Source organism: Hippocampus bargibanti, linkage group LG13 (genome assembly GCF_051943395.1).
Source record: "Hippocampus bargibanti isolate YZ-2025 linkage group LG13, ASM5194339v1, whole genome shotgun sequence".
Taxonomy (NCBI): Eukaryota; Metazoa; Chordata; class Actinopteri; order Syngnathiformes; family Syngnathidae; genus Hippocampus; species Hippocampus bargibanti.
In genome coordinates this window covers 18,014,974-18,035,496 of record NC_142746.1, presented here as the reverse complement: position 1 = coordinate 18,035,496, position 20,523 = coordinate 18,014,974, and the positions used below count along the sequence as shown (strand labels likewise).

At 38.1% G+C, this 20,523-nt stretch overlaps 1 protein-coding gene across 2 annotated transcripts; it reads right to left on the bottom strand.

Moving 5' to 3' along the window:
* Nucleotides 1–1,310: 1,310 nt before the first annotated feature.
* Nucleotides 1,311–20,129, bottom strand: fam204a (family with sequence similarity 204 member A). Of its 2 annotated transcripts, none has more exons than XM_089012108.1 (7): nt 19,840–20,129; nt 19,529–19,619; nt 19,365–19,395; nt 19,131–19,236; nt 17,846–17,935; nt 1,569–1,678; nt 1,311–1,388 (listed from the first exon to the last, which is right to left on the bottom strand). In XM_089012108.1, exons 1-7 carry the CDS (start codon nt 20,014–20,016, stop codon nt 1,337–1,339), a joined length of 657 nt encoding a protein of 218 aa, XP_088868234.1. In that variant the 5' UTR covers nt 20,017–20,129; the 3' UTR covers nt 1,311–1,336. The 2 variants fall into 2 exon arrangements, with proteins under 2 accessions (XP_088868234.1, XP_088868235.1); XM_089012109.1 differs by having other exon boundaries at nt 19,131–19,233.
* Nucleotides 20,130–20,523: the final 394 nt, after the last annotated feature.

The window sequence follows — 20,523 nt, the reverse complement described above, 5'->3', positions numbered from 1 at the left end:
CACTGACAACATGCTACTTTGAATGATCATCATTCCAAAGCTGTTTGGAATTAACGGTTGTAAGAATAGCGAATGATCGTTTAGAAGCGGCTTCATAAGCAAAAGCAGAAACAAAGATCAAAGTCACCATTTTTGACTGGTTGAAGAACGTTCATCGCACAAAGAGCGCCGAGTGGATGCTTGAAGAAACGCGTCTGTTATTCAGATACGGAAACAATGGTATGTCTCGCAGCATGGGAGACGGCCAACAGCAAAGCAAAGCCTCCGTTTCATGTCTTTTCTGCACCCCCCCCCCCCGCTCAGCCGTTCTCTCAACTTCCAGTTTATGTCCGCTAACAACAATTTACAGCAAGCAAATTTCATTTTCTTCACACAAATCCGATCGCACATTATCCTGTACATTGCATTAGGAGCCTAATCTTTCCTTTCTCTTCCCCGGCAGAAGAAAGAAGCGCCTTGATGATTAACCCACTTTACAGCAATAAATAAACGCATCATCCGGTAATGTACAGCAGATTTAATTTGAAGGCCAGAACCGCTCAAATCAGCAAAGTGTAATGGAAAACTAACACAATGCAGACTCCAATGGATGCCTAGCGAATTATTTTGAATAGGATTTTTTTCCCCTCGCTTCTAGATAGATGTCTATTGCACCCTTAACCAACACGCAATGTCTCTGTCTTGAAAGGGATGCAGAATTCACTGTCGAATGAAAAAAATAATAATAATTTCGTGTTTTTTTTTTATGATGTTCACAGTTCATCTTATGAATAGAATATGTTTTATTTTGTAAATGTAAAATTGTCTCTCTCTCTTTCTCTCTCCATGTGTCTCTCTCTCTGTGTCCTTTTCAGTTTTTCTCTCTCTCCCTCTCTCTGCCTGTCTCTCTCTCTGTCTGTCTCTCTCCGTCTGTCTCTCTCTTTCTCTCCCCATCCCGCTCCCTCTCTCTCTGTCTGTCTGTCGCTCTGTCCGTCTGTCTCTCTGTCCGACTCCTTATGTCTATCTCTCTCTTTCTTTCTGCATCTCTCTCCCTCTCTGTCTGTTTCTCTCTGTCTGTCTGTCTCTTTCTGTCTCACTCTCTTTCTCTCTCCATCCCTCTCCCTCTTTTTCCCTCTCCCTCTCTCTCTCTGTCTATCGCTCTCCCTCTCTCTCTCTCTCTCTGTCTGTGTGTCTCTCTCTCTCTGTTTTTCGCTGTCTGTCTCTCACTCTCTTCATCCCTCTCCCTTATAAATGAAATATATATTATACAGTATATAAAGTCTCGTTATATATATCGGATATATAGTCCCGGTTATATCGATACTATATATTATAAAATGATTTGTCTTCTCTTGTCTCACATGTAACCCATGTTGCTTTTGGTTTCCCAGCGTTTTTTCGCCTCGAACCTGAAAAACAAACAAAGAAACCAAAACACTGCATTACTGTAAACTTGACACCCTCATGCAAACTCTCTGCTTTTAATCTCATAATGACAAATGATTCAAAATAGCCAGATTTGGGCAACTGTATTCAACATCACGAAAGATAGGATGGGAGACACAAACATGAGGACAGAGACGTCATACCCCCAAGCTATTTGCCTCTTCTTTTTCTTCGCTGCCCTCAAAGCGTCCTCTTCCTGTTTACGCTGCATAAAGTCACGGCAATCAGTGGCTTTGGCGATTTTCACAGCCAGCTATTTAGAGAGAAAGAGAGAGAAGGAAGTCCAATGGAAAATGGAAATTAGTCTGAGGCATAAAATAAAAACTGTCTGACGGATGCGTCAGGGTGCTTTCTTGTCACGGTCTCTGCTGCCTCCTCCATACCACAGCAGGGCTCAGCATCCAACACAGCTTTAAGGGCTGAGCAATTAACTCATTCACTGCCAGACGTGCAAAAATGTGTCCACCCCAGTGCCAAGGTTTTTTGTCATTGTCACTTTAATTCCAGGACTCACAGAATATTGAGTTTTAGGACTACATAAATATTCAATACTACATGGACTAGAAATCTTAGACTATCTTCTTTCTTCAGAAAAAAAATAGTTATTTCCCAAGTTATATAGGTCTGGAGTTATCTGAGCTTGAAATGGGGACAGCTGTACAAAAGGCAAATGCTGCCCACTTGTGGAAGGCCTATAACCAGCGCTATATCAGCACCCATGAGAAACACCAAAACAAATTCGGGAATGGCGCTCCACGTCATATTTTCAATTCCCGAATAAATCCCAGAACGGCAGTGAATGAGTTAAGCCTATTGTCAACATGTTGATCGACAAAGAAGACACAGGACATTATCACAACCAAAAGGTTCTTGAACAAGTCAGGAGAACATATTGATCGTTTATCTCTCTTTTATCCTCCATTTTCAAGTGACCGACGAGTCATTTTTACCCCTATATAAAAATCCATACAAAACAGTCAAATAATAGGTGACATCAGCTATCACGCTAGCTATCTATTAGCTATCTGGCTAGCTAGTTTATAAATGACATGTATTATGATTATTATTACAGGATACAGTGATACCTCGGCTTACGAACACTTTAGCTCACAAACTTTAAATTCGCGAGAATATAATCTTGGCATCCGAACTAGTTTTCGGTGGATGAACCGATCACATAACACCACGGTGGTTGGCGGACTAATTTTCCAAATCCCCTTTGAGTGCAGACGTGGTTTGCTATCGAGTGGAATACTTTTGCTGTTATGGGACAGAAAAAGACCCCACCACAGGCTAGTGTTAAGCCGAAGAGGAGACAAAAGAAAAGTACGATCGAGCAGAAGGAAATCATCGAAAAACACAAACAAGGTGTGCGTTTGTGTGACTTAGCGTCCCAGTACCAGAATGCTAAGCCGACCATTGCTACATGTGGCTAAGGGTGTTTCTGTGTTGACTGAGCAACGGTCTCAGGAATAGAAGAGGTTGAAAAACCTCTGTTGATTTGGATTAACGAAAAGCAGCTAGCAGGGGACGGTGTGAGTGAGTGCATTATCGAGGGTATTATCGAGAAAGCACGGCCACTTCACTTGGATATCATCAAGAGGTAATAACATCAACGACCATCACAAAGGTAAATAAAACGACTTCATTAGATAGTACAGTTGATTTCTTTAATTACAATAGAATAGCACATTTATTATACATAAAAAAAATGTATATTCTGTGTAGTTTAAAGGCTTATTTAGTAGAAAATTATGTTTTATGGGGGCCTGGGAACGGATTATTCGCATTTTAATGGTTTCCTATGGGAGATAAATGTTTGGCAGACGAAATTTTCGCCCAACACACACTTTCTGGGAACCAATTAAGCTCGTGAAATGAGGTATCACTGTATATCTATTGTGAAAAAAAGTTCACAATAAACAAAAGGGAAAATGGAAAAGGCACTTCCCAATCATCACAAGTCGCTACTTTTCTCTTTGAAATAGCGCAGGCAGACCCTGAAAACGGTAGTGACGAGAAAGACCGTGACAGCAAGTGGCAAACATTCAAATCCCAGCGAAGATACGGGTGTATTGTGAAGCAGAATAATCCCAATAACCCCAGTCACACAGAAGCACGGGGAAACAAAGGGAAAAATCCTGCCTCTTCTGTTACTCCTGAGATAGGTTTATTATTCAAGCAGAGGCAAACTTTGATAAACAACTTGGAACAATTTCACAGAGCGTTGGGGGTAATTCTCTGTAATATTCACAGCGCAATCAAAGGGGAAGCAATTCTTGAGGTAATGAAGAAATGTGCCACCAATGCATCACTTTTGGGGGGGGTGGCGGGGTGGGGGGGGGTTTAAAGACCTGGTCGGGAAAGAAATGTTTCAATTATAATTAAGTGGGATAAAGTTTATTAGAAAGACTGAAAGTAAAATATCTCCTAATGCATGCTGGGATTAAGCAGGTCAGAGCGAGCAGGCAGAAAAAATTAAACTCTAAAGGCTTTTTATCACTATATTTCAGGAACCAAGGGTGTAAAATGTTCTAATTTGGGATACATTAAAAGCCATAAAGGTCTTTCAAAAAGATTAATGGTACTTTGCTCGGATTTAAGATAACGGCAGCGGCTGGCTGCAAGTGCCGGGGCTGTGGTTGGGCCCTCAAGGCATTCATCTTTACAGCCGCTACAAGATTTGTCAAAGTGTCTGTATAACCTGAAGCGTACATACGATGACAGTTCTCGGCCATTTTCGAGCTTTTAAAATTCTCCAAATTATGTTTTATACTCTTAAAAAAAGCCTTACAACAGCAAACCTTGTCGGCATTTGTAAGCAGATGATAGCATCACAGGGCATTTTCCGTGCTTTTCGTTGAATTGGTGTCGATGCTACTGAGCGGCTGTGATGGGGTGTTGAGATCATACAAATACGCACACACGATTATTAAATTATAGTATTGACAAATCCAACATCAACTCTATCCCTATGAAGCCTCATTGTCGGGGAACAATCAAATGAATCAGCATGACACGAAATGGGTTCATGCAGAGGCAGCCTCCCACCTCCCCCTTCGTCTTGATTTTGAGATTACGCAAGATTATTTCCTGTTATAGCGAAATTAAAACATACTTCCATGCACACCGTTCCCACATTTGTTAATTCAAACATATACTTCATACAAAATATGTCAAATGAACTCATTCGCTGCCAGACGTGTGCAGGGTTTTTGTCATTGTCACTTGAATTCCATGACCAACAATAATAATAATAATAATAATAATAATAATAATTTGGAGTGTTCAATCAGTCTGCCATGCACGTTATTGGAATGTGGGAGGAAAACTGACGACCCGGAGAAAACCCACACGGGCCCAGGGAGAACCTGCAAACTCATAATAATAAATAATACTAATCCTAATCCTAATACTAATATGAATACTAATACAAATACTACTACTACTACTACTACTACTAATAATAATAATAATAATAATAATTGCCCGAAGACGGCTGGGATAGGCTCCAGCACCCCCGCGACCCTAATGAGGAATAAGCGGTACGGATAATGGATGGATGGATAATACTAATACTAATACTAATACTAATACTAATACTAATACATTTCATTTATAAGCGCCTTTAAAAACTCTCAAGGTCACTTTACCATCACAGTTTAAGTTTTTCTAATGCAGCGTTAGAAACCTTGGAATCTCCTTTCAACAAAAAAAAGAGTTAATCCCTAAATGATATGGGTCTGGAGTTATCTGACCTTGAAATGAGGGCGGCTGACCAAAATACAATGCAATACATACATATTGGTTTATATAGCGCTTAAACAACAGCTGAAGCTGGAAAAAAGTGATATGCAGTGCTTTATCGGCACCCAAGCATGAAAAAACAAAACCCAAATACATTTGTGAATGGCAGTGAACGAGTAAAAAAAAAGAAAAAAGAAAGAAAGTTCATAATTACTACTCTAATCATTTTAGTCTTATGATTGTCTTATCTGACGCCCAACATTAAATAATGTCAAACAGGTTACCAAGGAGACGGAAGAGATCAAAGAAAAAAAAAAACCTCAAATGTCTGATTAATCAAGCCTGCAAACAGCTTATTTCCTTCAGCCTGCATGCAAGTATGAAAATGAGATTCCGAGAGCAGTACATTGTGCAGATTTGTTCATTCTTATCTGAACAAAGCCAGCGGCAGCTTATTTCATGGATCACTGGCACTGTCAGCACTGCGGCGCCGAGCAGGTGACGGCTCCTCTTTCTATGGCGAGAACAAAATTAGCAAAAAGTCGGCACAAATTAGCCTCTCATGTTTTCTGTAATATGACATTATTTTGCATTGACTTTTTTGATCCACTTTTCAGGATTTTTTTCCCCCCCACCCATGTATCTTAGTGCCAAATCCTCTCACATCACAAGCGAGTGCAAATAAGAATGGAAGTACAAAGCTGGGACAAAGACACAAAACAAGAAACCTCACGCAGTCTATGTTTTTGTGGCCCTGCGAGGCAGTTCTTCCCACTGCCATGTCATCCTCATAGTCCCGTTTCTCTCTCTTGTGCGTCGTGTGCACAGCCCTGTTAAGAATTTAGTTTATTCTGTGGATTAATACCCTGACCTTTGGTAGATTTGAATGCAAATAAAGCAGGGGGAGGGGATAAAAACATCATTGTGCACAATGCTGCCACTGCAGCTTTAGGCCACAATGAGGGTTAAGTCAAGAAGTACGGATTCATTCAACTTTGGATTGTCATGGAGATTCAAATGGAGGCCCCAAATATAGAACCCCCACTGTGATTCAAAATAAATAAATGATAACAAATAACATAGATAAGATGCGCCGGATTTTAAGGTGCACCTTCAATGAATGAAAAAAAGTTTTCCAAATATAATATATAATATATAAAAGTGTTCAAAATATAAGGCAGACCACCTTGCTAGGCACCACAGTAGAGGCCGGGGTTACACACTACAGTGATACATTGGCTTACAAACTCAATTGGTTCCCAGACAGAGTATGTAAGGCGAAAAGTGTGTATCCCAAAAATTAATTTCCCATAGGAAACCATTAAAATGAAAATAATTTGTGGAACCTGATTGATGGGAATTTTAAACTTGCAGTCTACACTCTGCCTTTGACTGTTTTCTATCCATTTTGTCACTCTCTCTCTGTCGTCTGCCTGTCTCTTTAATGTTTAAACCACTTTCCCTCACTGCTGCGTTCTTGACCAATCACGTGGCTTTAACCGAAGACTGCGGGCGGGGAATAGAGGACCAAAACAAGCCGGCTGCCCTTTTCTTTTAGGAGAACAGGCTCGTTCGCGAACGACACATCACTCATTGTGGCAGCTCCGTGTGTGTATCCCGAAAAATAGTTCATATGCCAAGGTAAAATTTTCATAAATTTAATGTTCGTAAACCGAAACGTTCACTGTACTTCTACAGGGGGAAATGAAGTCGTGGCAGACCTGTTGTGGCTCAATATTACTTAACATATAAGGCACACCTGCGTATAAGGCCCAGAGTCATTTTTTTTTAAGAAAAGCTTTCGGATGCGCCTTATATACCAAGAAAATACGGTAATCTCAAGACCATCACCAGACAATGTGAAAATGTGTTGCACATGTGGCATTTATTTGTTTAAAAAAAAGAGAGCGAAGAAGAAAAAAACATACAAACACAGTGTGATAAGTTTCTTTGATCGATTTCTTTTCTGGACATAAAAATAGAAAAAAGTTAAAGCTTCATAAATGAAATATCCTTTTTTTGTCATTTTAGTTTAGTTAGTTTATTAGACATAACTACACAGGGTGATCGTTTGAAGAAAAGGAAGGCTTCTGGGTGCGTCTTATACACCGGAAAATACGGTATATGTTAAAGCGCTCAAAACATCTCCAATCAGGGAGCTAGCTGCGAAAACACAATACATCAATTAAAGACAAAAAAAATACGTCTCCGCATGGATGAAGAGTTAAAGGACAACCGACGTCTCCGGACAAGTTGTGTCCATAATTTGTAAAATGGCTTCAAATGACTTTTACTGGGCGTATTTTAATAGATTCCACCGCATATAGCTATATTTTACGTTTTAAGACTCGCGGTGAACATTCAGGAAGACTTGTTTTTGAGTTGGTGACGAGTCCGTACGTGACGTCAGTAAAGGCCTCCTGACCGTAAATAAGACGCATTGTAGCGTCTTTCCATCACGTCAATGTATTTTGCTGTACTGTTTTTTTGGAAAACCTTGTGTTGCACCCAAAAGCCGCCATCAGAGGGCGTCCAAGCTGCATGGAAGGAATTTATCAGCCTGTGGAAACGGGCTGATTCATTCCTCACAAGAGCTGGTCGCCATTTTTCTTCCTCTTTTGTGGGATGCGACATTGCAGTCCAGATGCCTCAAAATGACACGGAAGGAGTTCTTTAATCGATGGCAAACATGTATGCTTTCCTCTTCAGAACTATTTGAATCATATTCATAACTGGATGTGTAACAAGAAAGCATATTCTCCGAATATGCCATTGTTTGGATTCTCCAGCAATGCAAGACGTCTTGGCGTGACGTCACAAACTGGGGGCGGGACTTTCTGAAAATGCCCAATTCGCAGCTCAATTTTTTGCAGATTTTGGACACTTTAAGTCATTTATATTGGTGTTTTGCATTTGAATAAAAATACCATCCTGTGTGTTTTGGGTATTTTAGATGCTATAAAGCGTTTTTCTGATGTCAGTTAAAAAACAAAAAAGTGACGTTAGTTAAAGCTTCTTTTAACAATATCAAATATATGATGGCTTTAAGAACGAAATTGCCTTAAAGCCATTCATAAATTTCCTATCCAAGAAGACTCTTCCAATTAAATCGTGTGAGAAGTGGATTAACAGGGAGGGCTATGTGGCTTTGCTTCACTAAATCACCTCCCCGAGCTGCTCTGCTGCATTTGACGTGTAAACGATTAATGACCAGCCTAATTCCCTTATCACGCTACCTAAATGCCTAAATAATGTGCCCTTAGTCAACCTTGGCAAGAAGGCCGATATAAGAAAGGAATGAATATCAGATTAGGCAGCGTGTGTGCAATATTTATTCTGTCATATTTCTTTTTTTTTTTAACTGAATCATAGGGGAAGAAAGCAGGCCTTGTTGTGACAACATTGAGAAGGTCAAAGGATCATGCGATCAATAGACACCACCCATATCGAAAAGACAAAAGATCCCGCATCATCCAACGGACTGAATTGAATGACCAGAAGCACGCAAAGTTTCAAATCCTACGAAATCCAAGTGAGAGTACTGTATTTTCCCGTGTATAAGGCACACTCAAAAGCCTTTATTTTCTTCAAATAATGACCCTGCGCCTTATATGTGAAGTAATATTAAGCCACAACAGATCTCGCAACTACTGTCCGCAGCCATGACTCCATTGCCATCTGTAGTAGTGCGTAGCCCCAGCCTGTACTGTCGCGCCTTATAATGTGGTGTGCCTTATATTTGAAAAAAATTGTATACATTTCTATATTATATTTGTACTTTGGTCATGCATTGAAGGTGCGCCTTCTACTCTGGTGCGCCTTATATATGGAACACGTTTGAAAGTCATCGGGGTGCACCTTAGACTCCAGTGCGCCTTATACAGTTGGTAATTTTAATGAAAAAATGTTGATGAATAAAACATTTTAAAATGTCCATTCTTTTCAACAACTGGACATCATGTTTTTCAGATTTACAGTGCAGAAAACAAATGATGTGTTAGAATGTGTTGAATATGCAAAAATCGTATTGTTTTCCCCAACTAAAAGCAAATATGTTATTGTCATTCAAGGCAAAGATAAATTAATCTTCTGTCACGAAGTACAAGAGAACTATTTCATGTTGTAAAGCTGAAATTGTGACTGATTTTGACCTTTTTTTAATTGAAAAAGGTATCCAGACAATAACTGTATTTTCCAGTGTATAAGACACACCCAAAAGCCTTGATTTTCTTCAAAAGATGACCCTGCGCCTCATACACAGGTGCACCGTATATGTTAAGTAATGAGCCATAATATATATTATATATATAGATATAATCTATATGTATTGAGACATAACAGGCTCAATATAACTACTGTTAGCAGACACCGATTCCATTTCCTCTCACAGAAGTAGTGCGTACCACCAGCCTTTACTGTAGCACCTTATAATGTGGTGTGCCTTATATATGAAAGACTTTTATCTATTAAAATATTATATTTGGAAAACTTTTTTCATTCATTGAAGGTGCGCCTTATAGTCTGGTGCGCCTTATATATGGAAAAGGTTTAAAAAACGGACCATTCATTGGGGTGTGCCTTATAGTCCGCTGCGCCTTATATATGGACAACATTTGAAAATACACCATTCATTGGGGGGTGCGCCTTATACACCCAAAAAAAAGGTAAATCATCTGAATAATCAAATAAGCATTTCAACTAATGGGTCACTAACATGGTCCTGCTCTACACGGTTTAGATATTTCTTCTTATTAAAAAAAAGGTCCAGGCGGAAAGATTCAAGTGAGTTCTACCGACTTTGTCCATTTATTTTGTAAGATCTGCAATGATGGCTCACTGCAGGAAAAAAGAAACTACACAGTCGAACAACAATGTCTCTATTTTCTCTTCAAGTAATCTGATTGGAGATACATATGACGTGTCATCATTAGGAGACACACACACACACACACACACACACACACACACACACGCGCACACACACACACACACACACACACACACACACACACACACACACACACACACACACACACACACACACACACACACACACACACACACACAAAGTTCACTTGCTTGTGCACAAGCCATTATCTTGCCTCTTCTGAGTAGGGTGTCAGCTTATTAGCAAGCTTTGAACTCACACTTTGAATAATAAGTCATCAACAGTTTTATAAGCTAATTAGAGAAAACAGTATAATTAATGAGTGACGAGCAGTAAACGGCAATCATGACAAAAAAAAATAAAAAAATAGAAACCACCGGTGCTAAGCTTTCACTACCACCAATTAAGGCATAATTACAAACAAATTATATATGTGTTTTGCTGTGGGCCCTCAATTTAAAAATTGCTTTAATTAAAAGAGAAAACATGCTAATTAATTAAACAGCACACAAATCTACATTGAAAAGTATGCTTTGTCTGTCAAGTAATTAATGAAACACAATAATCCAAATGAGATTCCAAAGGCATTTGATAAAAGCTTTGTACTCATTTTGGAAATCCATTTTAAAATTAATGGGTGAAAATTTAATGTGAGTCATCCGGAGATACAATAAAAGTTCATTGGCTGATAAATTGCTTATGATGAAGGGAAACAGAACAAAGAAGAGAGTTTGACGAAAGTCAGCACAGGGTGGCCCGAGGGGGGGGGGGGGTTGCGCAGGGACAGTCAGCCTAATTCTCGGATTGGTAGTGAAGAAAAAGTGGAAATCTGATAACGCCAACCTTCCATTAATGTTCGCCTCATTCTTTTTCCAATTACAACACAGGGAGGGCAGAGTGAAGGTGTGGAAAAAAACAGCAATATTAATATCACAAAACACGTTTAGTTCGGCTTTGTTTTAGCTGAGCTGCCATGTTCGTTGCCCGAACAAAATGCCAGAGAACCTTTTGTTTCACAGCTAGGCCTTTCAAAGGGTAGATTTCAAGGACAGGGTGGCTTTTCCTCTGAAAAGCTTCCACTGAAATTTGAGCCATAATCAGAAATTATTAAACTCATTCACTGCCAGATGATGTGCAAAAATGTTCCCACTTCAGTGCCAGGGTTTTTGTCATTTACACTCAAATTACAAGATTCACAGAATATTGACTTTTAGGACAACATGAGCATTCAATGCAGCGTAAGAAGCCTTAGACTCTGTGCTTTCATCAGAAAAAAAAGAGTTAAATCCTACATTCTATGGGTCTGGAGTTATATGAGCTTAAAATGAGGGCAGCCGTCCACATATTGGTACATATTGGTTTATATAACACTTAAAAACAGCTGAAGCTTGAACAAAGCGCTAACATGTAAAAAAGAGTAATGCTTCCCCTTGTGGAAGGGAAAAACATTGCTAGAGATCTGGTCAGCGCTTTATCGGCACCTAAGCATGAAAAAAAAAACTGAGAAAGTAGGGCTTGCTTGATGAGAATACAAACGCTCCCCTACTTACGAACATTCAAGTTACGAACAACGGTCCATATGAACATGTTTGTAGTGACATATGTAGTCTTCTCTCCAGTTGTACATGTACTTATATTTATAGAGCATATATGAAATGTTTATTTTTCAGTACAAACCAATACAGGTTACTTATACATGCCTTAAACATACTAACAAAAACCTTAAACATACATTCCATCCAAAACAAAGCACTGAAGTAACTTACGGACGAATTCACCTTACGAATGACCATTCGGAACGTATCTCGTTCGTAAATTGGGGAACGTCTGTATAATTTGTCCTGCTAGAAAGTATCTCTTATTCTGAGGCCATGTAGTATATGTTCTCATTTTCTTATTCCGTGGCACCTGCAGTCATGAAATGGACCCGATCAACACTACCCAATGTGGCAGACTGAATAGAGTTTCTGTTTTGAAGTGGTAATGCCTCTCTTAATAGTTGAGATGAGTGCTACGGGGAGACTTGAGACACTAACATGGTGTGACAGTCTTTTGTCATAAAATAAGCCTACTTTCTCCACATAAAGGACAAGCTCAATTTCAAAAGTCTTCACCTGCAGTGTTATTTAGAAAGAAGGGGAAAAAAATGAGTAATTATTACGGATGAATGAAACAATAACCAAGGAGTTAATTAGTGAAAGAATGTTGCTGAGTTCAAAGGCATGTTTATTATTTTTTGTTTGTTTGAGGGGATACTTCTAATGTGCAGCCCATAAACCAACTCCACCCTGAAATTAGTAGATATTCTTTCAAAATATAAAGTATATTTTCTACATTTTAAAGACACGTTTGAAGTCGCCATTATCCAATACCACAAGATAAAAGTCCTACAGGGTTCAATCATAGGGCTCTTGCTTTTCCAAATTCATCCAAAATAGGACAGTGAGTCTTTTCTAGAACCAGAGAGTTGTTTTTTAGGTACTGAAAAGACAACCGACACCATTTTTTTGTTTCCTAACTGACATCAGAAAAACATTTTACAGCACCTAAAATACCCAAAACTGGGCTGATATTTTTAGTCAAATGAAAAACACCAATAAAAATGAGTTGAAGTTGCCCAAAACTGCCACTCATGAGCTCAGAAAGTTTCAGTTTCAGAAGGTCCCGCCCCCTTATTCGTGACGTCACACCAGGACGTCTAGCCTTGCTCGAGAATCAAAACAAGGGCTTCAGATTCGGAGATGCTTTCTTGTTACTCATCCAGTTATGAATATGATTCAAATAGTTCTGAAGAGGAAAGCATAAATGTTTGAAATCGATTAAAGAAGCCCTTCTGTATCAATTCGAGCCGTGAGGACTCCAATGTAGCGTCCCAGAAAATGCACAAGATGGCGCCCAAGCTCCGTTGGAAATGGGCATATTTGTCTGCTGGGAATTTGTGTCAGCTAGTATAAAATAGTAGTCGTGGTGCAACACACGATTGACCATCGCGTTATTTATGTATTTTCCTTCGAATTTCGCCATCAACACAGATCAACACAAAGTATTCAGACCAAACAAAGTACCAAAAATGCATTGTGTGTCGCTTTCCCGGTCAGTGACGATACCTACCGTGACATCACGTACGGACTCATCACCAACTCAAAAACAAGACTGCCTGATTATTCAGCGCAAGTCTTAAAACGTAAAATATAGCTATATGCCGTGGAATCTTTGTAAAATACACAGTAGAAGTCATTTGAAGTGATTTTACTAATTATGGACACAACTTGTCCGGAGGCGTCGGTTGTCCTTTAACTGATTCACTGCCAGACGTGCAAAAATGTGTCCAATCCAGTGCCAGGGTTTTTGTCATTGTCACTCGAATTCCAGGACCCACAGAAATTAGAGTTTTAGGACTACATAAACATTCAATGTAGCGTAAGAAACCTTAGACTCTCTTCTTTCATCAGAAAAAAATAATTATTTTTTAAATTATATGGGTCTGGAGTTATATGAGCTTGAAATGAGGGCAGATGTCCAAAATACAATGCAATACATACGTATTGGTTTATATAGCGCTTTAACAACAGCAGAAGCTGGAACAGAACACTAACATGCGCTTTTTCGGCACCCAAACAAGAAAAAAAAAAACAAATTCGCAAATGGTGCTCTGTCATATTTTCGATTCCCGAATAAATTCATGAATGGCAGTGAATGAGTTAATATTGCTTAATTGAACTCAAAATCATGCTTCATGTTTACTTACACCCACTTTATTTTAGGTGTCATGTGGGCAAAAATGGTGTATAATATACTGTACATGTTGCCTCAGAAAAACAGTGCATTCCGTATTGTCACAAATGTCTGACATATAAATCGTAGCTCTACTGCTAAAGGGCTAACTTCACTTTTGACTCTGAGGCCACGTAGCGTTGCTAATTTGTTATCAACACGCTGCACTGCGTCATTTAGCTGAAATAGCTGCAAAATCAATATGTCAATTATGGTTTCTGGACGTTATCACATCTCCTGACAGAACTTGCTTGAGGCTACCCAACGTGTCAGTCACTCAATGTTATGCTAATTACAAAACGAATTAGTCCACAGAAGTGCAAAAGCATGTGCATAAATCAAAAGACAGCAAACCTGTCTGCTTACGAGGACGACCTGGACCTTCGGGTATGCAGTACTGAGCTTTATGGACTGGTTGAAAGCCTCTAATTGTATTTTCACGTTTGTGTTCAAGGTACAGACACTCCCCAACTTATGAACGAGATACGTTCCGAACGGTCGTTCGTAAGGTGAATTTGTTCATAAGTTGATTCAGTGTTATGTATGGAATGTATGTTTTGGGCTTATATAAGTATGTTTAAGGTTTATATATTTATGTTTAAGGCTTGTATAAGGAACCTGTATTGGTTTGTACTGAAAAATAAACATTTAATCAAATATATGCTCTATCAAGAAATGTACATGTACGACTGGAGAGAATCCTACATAGGTTTCTACAAAACTGTTCGTATGTACCGATGTTCGTAACTTGAATGTTCGTAAGTAGGGGAGAGAATGAATTATCACCAGCATGAGAACCTAGAAAACATCTTTATGAGAAAAGAACACTGAACACTGTACAATTTAAAGAAATACAGTAAAGTCTCGTTATATCGATATTCAAGGGAGTCCGAAAAAATATCGATATAACCGGGACTATCGATATATCCGATCCTGTTTGCATGTAATTTTCTCCGTGCGTGCATAGAAATAGTATCGATATAACCGGGACTATCGATATATCCGATATCGATATAACGAGACTTTACTGTATGTTCTGTACTTTGGTCTAAGTCATTTAGAAACGTGTGATCATTTGCGAACAAAGAGTTACTTGCAGTTCTATACTTTACTTTGAATATCGCTGGAGTCAGATAGATATAGCTCCAAAAGCATTGCTGTACTTATTTCTAAAAATTCCACCTTCATTCTGACTTGACTTACCTTTTAAAATAACATTTGGCGTCATTCACTAATCCACAACATCTTTTTAATATGACAAAAAAAAAACTATAACAAAAAAATTACCCAACCTGTAGCAGTGGGAATATTAGTGATGTATTCCGCCATTTGTAATGATTTTCTCATATATTTTTAACACAGTCATTCAAAAAGGGAAAAATAAACCGTTAAACATGTAATGGAGCTCAAGACAGTAGAAAATGTTGATGCCGACAACCAGCTTCCTATCTCCTTTCATTTCTCTCCGAATAAATCATGCCATCAAAATGTCAAAGCATTTTTTTAAAAACAATGCCTAGAGGGACAAACCGACCTCTTTAGTTCTTCACAGCTGTCAAAATGCTTTTGCAAGGATAACCTGTTCATACTGTTTCTGAAAAAAAAACTGCCACGATCTTGTCTTGGTGTTATAAGCATAAACAAATTAAAAGATCTAAGTCATTGTGTAACAAATGACCCGCTCAATTATAACCTCGAAATTGATTCTGGCCATATTAGGGATGATTGATCCTCTAAATATTTGTCACCAAGCCCAAAATTGAATAGGAATGCTCACAATAAAAATGATATCCACACAACATGCAAATACATTCAAGATACTCGATAATCAATTCATGACAAATACAACTCATTGAAAATTATGCATTTCTCTATTCATCCTGTTTGTAGACATCTGTATTAGTCGTCATTTTGGTTCGAAAGTGACTACTGTCTGACTTTACCACCTTTACAGTAAGTTCTCTGATGGAAATGCAATTAGCACACCTAAACAAAGAGAGGGTGACAGATGCCAGACTGCTGTCAGGCCCCATCATCATTCTAGCAAAACAGAAAGCAGGTGCCAGGAAGGCGAGAACCTCAGCTCAGGCTAAAACCAGCCACAAACACTGTAAGAGGCTTTTTCAAAATAAAGCACCGGTGCCAGTCACAATTGCCAATTCGCTCAAAGTTTAGGTGAACGATTGGATTTGGAATTGGAATTGGATTTGCCTTTTTTAGTCTCGCAGTGGAGAAATTTACATTTCTCAGCAGCAAAGTTATGAATATGCAATATTGCCCATAACCTTTGATATATATCAAATTCAATTAATAACTGGATGTCACACATCAATAGAGGACATTTTCCTTTATAAAAACATTCTCTGATGAAATCAAAAATTAAAATTTGATGGCTCGTATGATACACACATCAAATCAATGAAAACATATTTTAATAGAACATTTAAATGAATGAACCTAAAACATAATATACATATACAGTAAAGTCTCGTTATATCGATATCGGATATATCGATAGTCCCGGTTATATCGATACTATTTCTATGCACGCACGGAGAAAATTACATGCAAACAGGGTCGGATATAGCGATAGTCCCGGTTATATCGATATTTTTTCGGACTCCCTTGAATATCGATATAACGAGACTTTACTGTATATCAATAAAGATAACTCAATAATTTAAAAGAACAATGTAACAAATCTCTCAATGTAAAATTAAGTAGAGGCTGGCTCGTGTGGCTGCCGCTGCTCACCCACAGAAAAATGTAGCCTGTGACTGTTATGAGTTTTGAAAGGTGCTGTAATGTATTATTATTATTATTATTAGTAGTAGTAGTAGTAGTAGTATTAGTAGTAGTAGTAGTAGTAGTAGTAATACTGTTATTATTTTCAAATGTATTATTATTATTATTAATTATTATTATTATTATTAAGTGTCCCTGAGCGTTTTGAAAGCCGCTTATTAATACAATGTATTATTTGTATTACTATTATTATTATTATTATTATTATTATTATTATTATTATTAAGTGTTCCTGAGAGTTTTGAAAGGCGCTTATAAATACAATGTATTATTATTATTATTATTATTATTATTATTATTATTATTATTATTATTATTATTTTATAGCATGTGTTTGGTTTGATTTTGACAATGGAACTGCTGCTTATCCCATTCTATTCATCAAATCAAATTAATATCAGAAATTGTGGTAATTATTTGATTGTTTTTTTTTTTTTTTTTGGGGGGGGGGGGGGGGGGGGGGGGTTAAGAAAAACAATGGCATCCCATATCACTGTTGATGGTAGGTGAGAACATGTCATTTTCCTATCCAAATTCTGATGATGATGATATCAAAGAGCATATTTTTTAAACTAAGTTGTGACAAATTACAAGCGAATGGCTAAAAGTAACGTCATTTCAGGAACCACGAAACTCTTACATTTGCATAGCTTTGAAGAGAGAGAAAAAAAACCTAAAAGCTTCGCTGTTCGCAACTATTGCAAAATGCAAAGTGTGGTGAATGCTGTCAGCAAAATACATCAAGAAACAAAGAAGTCTGATTTGAAGACTCACCATAAATGGATGCAAGGAAAAGACCAGCACCGTGTTTGGGGGTTACACTTTATGCTAAATTACTTTCCAAACCACTCAATCCTTGATGCCTACCAAGGCGGTAAGTTAGAAACTTCAGGCAACTGCATTTAGGAACATGTACACTTCAAAGGTATGAAACTCATACCTGCGGAATTATTTAAGAGTTGGCTTGAAAGCAATGTACCCTTCATTAAAAAGCAGAGCCAAAAGTCCTTTAAAACTGCAGCACTTCAAAACTAAGGGGGAGGGCTTTCCATTAATTCAATGGGAAAAAGGGCTTCGGGACTGAATGGTGGGTGTCTGGGTGTGTTTATGTTCTTCTATGTCTTTGCGGCAGAAACGGCCACGGATCCATTAGCCTGATTTGTCACAGCGCAAGCACCCCAAAGATCTCTTATCAGCACAATGTACCTCTCGAGTGGCGAGTCTGTCGCTCATCTCCTCCGCCTTTGCAGTGTCCCCTTCAGCTATGGCCTTCTCTATGCTCTTTTCTAGGCCGGACTGGATGAAGAGAAGAAGAAAAAAAATCAGCCTTTTTTGGGGGAGAAATAAGGGTATAGTGGAAGAAAAAAAAATCAAAGACTAACTTCAAAAGTCCCCAGGGCCGTATTTTTAAATTTGATTGCTATTACTACAAATATGTAGATTTCCGCCCAATAAATGAAAACCTTTTTGATTGGATATTAGTGGGGAAATCATAAAAATGCTACAGGAGATTACCAAACATAAATGTCACTTTAATTACAAATTTCCATTACGGGACGAAGTAGAGCTTCTTGATTGCGAGGCAGTACCGCTGAGATGAGCCTATCTGTAGAAGCAGACCGCCAAATTTCATCTGCCTCAAAATATCATCACATTAAAATAAAATACAAGTGTAGGACGTTGCTGGAACTTCATCTCCTTTGATGAAACCTTTGTGGACCTCAACTCAAAGTACAGTGGGACCTTGGTTTACGAACTTAATTGCTTCCCAGACAGAGTGTGTAAGGCGAAAAGTGTGTATCCCAAAAAATAATTTCCCATAGGAAACCATTAAAATGAGAATAATCCGTTCCCAGGTCCCCATAAAACATAATTTTCTACTTTCAAATTTTTTAAACCTTAAAGGACAACCAATGTCACTTTTTTGTTTTTTAACTGACACCAGAAAAACGTTTTATAGCATCTAAAATACCCCAAACACGCAGTATGATATTTTTATTCAAATGCAAAACACCAATAAAAATGACTTAAAGTGTCCAAAATCTGGTATATTCTCATTCATCTTATGCTCATTTTGCTTCACGTGCAGTTTCCATCTGAATATAAAAATGCACAACTTGTGAAGCATATAGGAGAAAAATGTGCTATTTTCATCACTTCCCTAAGTACTTCGTCAAACCCTTCCGAAGCAAAATTTAGGTTTATATGAGGATTTGCAGTGTGGAGAACTCTACATCTGACTTTAATCTCGACCACACAAGAAAGGAATGTGCCTCTAATCTTATCGCTAAATGTAGCTGAACATAATCCTTAACATTCTACTCAATGTCAGGTTGAATTTCCCAGAGGATTTTTCTAATCCAGATGTCATATCATATAAAACAATGAAAGAACATGCTGGCATGGAAACACAAAGGATGTGACAGAGCAGGGACAGACACGGCACTAAAACTCACTCGCAGATAAGGTGGAAGGCGGAGGGTTTTATTACCTTTGGAGGGGGGTTGGAACAAGCAGGGGGATGAAATCGATCATTTACACCAAAATATTGCTTAAGACCATCCCAGTGCTTCTCCAGCTTTTCCTGGTGCTCTCTGTTGACAGGAAATGATAGTTTCATTGTCACATGGACAACAGAATTTTATGGCACTTTGTCATTATATTCAATGTTCTTTTTTTAATAATGAATATTTTTATAATTATGAGAAATCAAAACAATGTTTACCTTGTCACTGTTGGCTGGTTGCCCTCTGTTTCTGTCAGGTGACAATACAGACATTTTAAGCCATATACAAACTAGCACCAGGTAATAGAAATGTCCCGATTACACTTTAGGCAATGCACGAAGAAAAAAAAGAGTGTGCATCTAATTTAGATAACTGTCAACACCTTCATTGCATTGTCGCCTTTTCCTTCTTTTTTTCCTTGGGATTGCCGTCATCTTTGTCTCGTCTTTCTTCTTACGCAACTCATTAAATTTCTTGAACACACAGCACAGTAAGTACCCAAGAGTTATGCAAACATATATCAAATATAATAACAACTGACGTACATCTCGTTCAAATGTATAATACTATAGATTTGACAGCAGCTGAAACGCTGGATAAGAGCAATTAACCGGTCTTGAATAAAAAATCAAATGAACAGCAAAGCACAGATGACGAGTAGCCACGTGAAACCCCATATTATATCCAACATACTTGCCACATTTCCTGGGAAACACCAGGCAGGCAAATTGTTGCGGGGTCATTCGTAGCATCCGTATCCGTAGGTATCTTCACGTTGAGTTGCACTTCATTCTCATGATGCTCCTCTTCCTGATCATCCGGACTGAGGTCGTCCTCTGTTAAACCAATGGGGAGAAGACCGCTGTACATACTGATAAGAGGACACGTTACGTTCAAAGTATGTTATTCCATTACTGTGATAAAACGGAACGATTTTTCGATAAATTCCACATTTCACCAGAAGCCGTGAAGAGAAGCTCACATTTCCGGGTAAACATTGTGACGACATGAGTAAGGGAGTACCGATTGGTTGGGAATTGGTCAGATGACCTGAATACCCAATCACATTCGGGCAATTCTCACAAACAGTACTACGACTACGACGACCAATATTATTTATACAAATAAACAATAATACTAATTCTAATACTACGACTACTACTACTACTACTACTACTACTACTACTACTACTACTACTACTACTAATAATAATAATAATAATAATAATAATAATAATAATAATATTATTATTATTATTATTATTATTATATTTACACATTTTATTCCATTCAGAATTTCAGAATAAGCAAATTAATTTCCAATAATGCACACATCGTAATAGTTGTATTAAGTTCATCCTGTCTACTTGATATCTA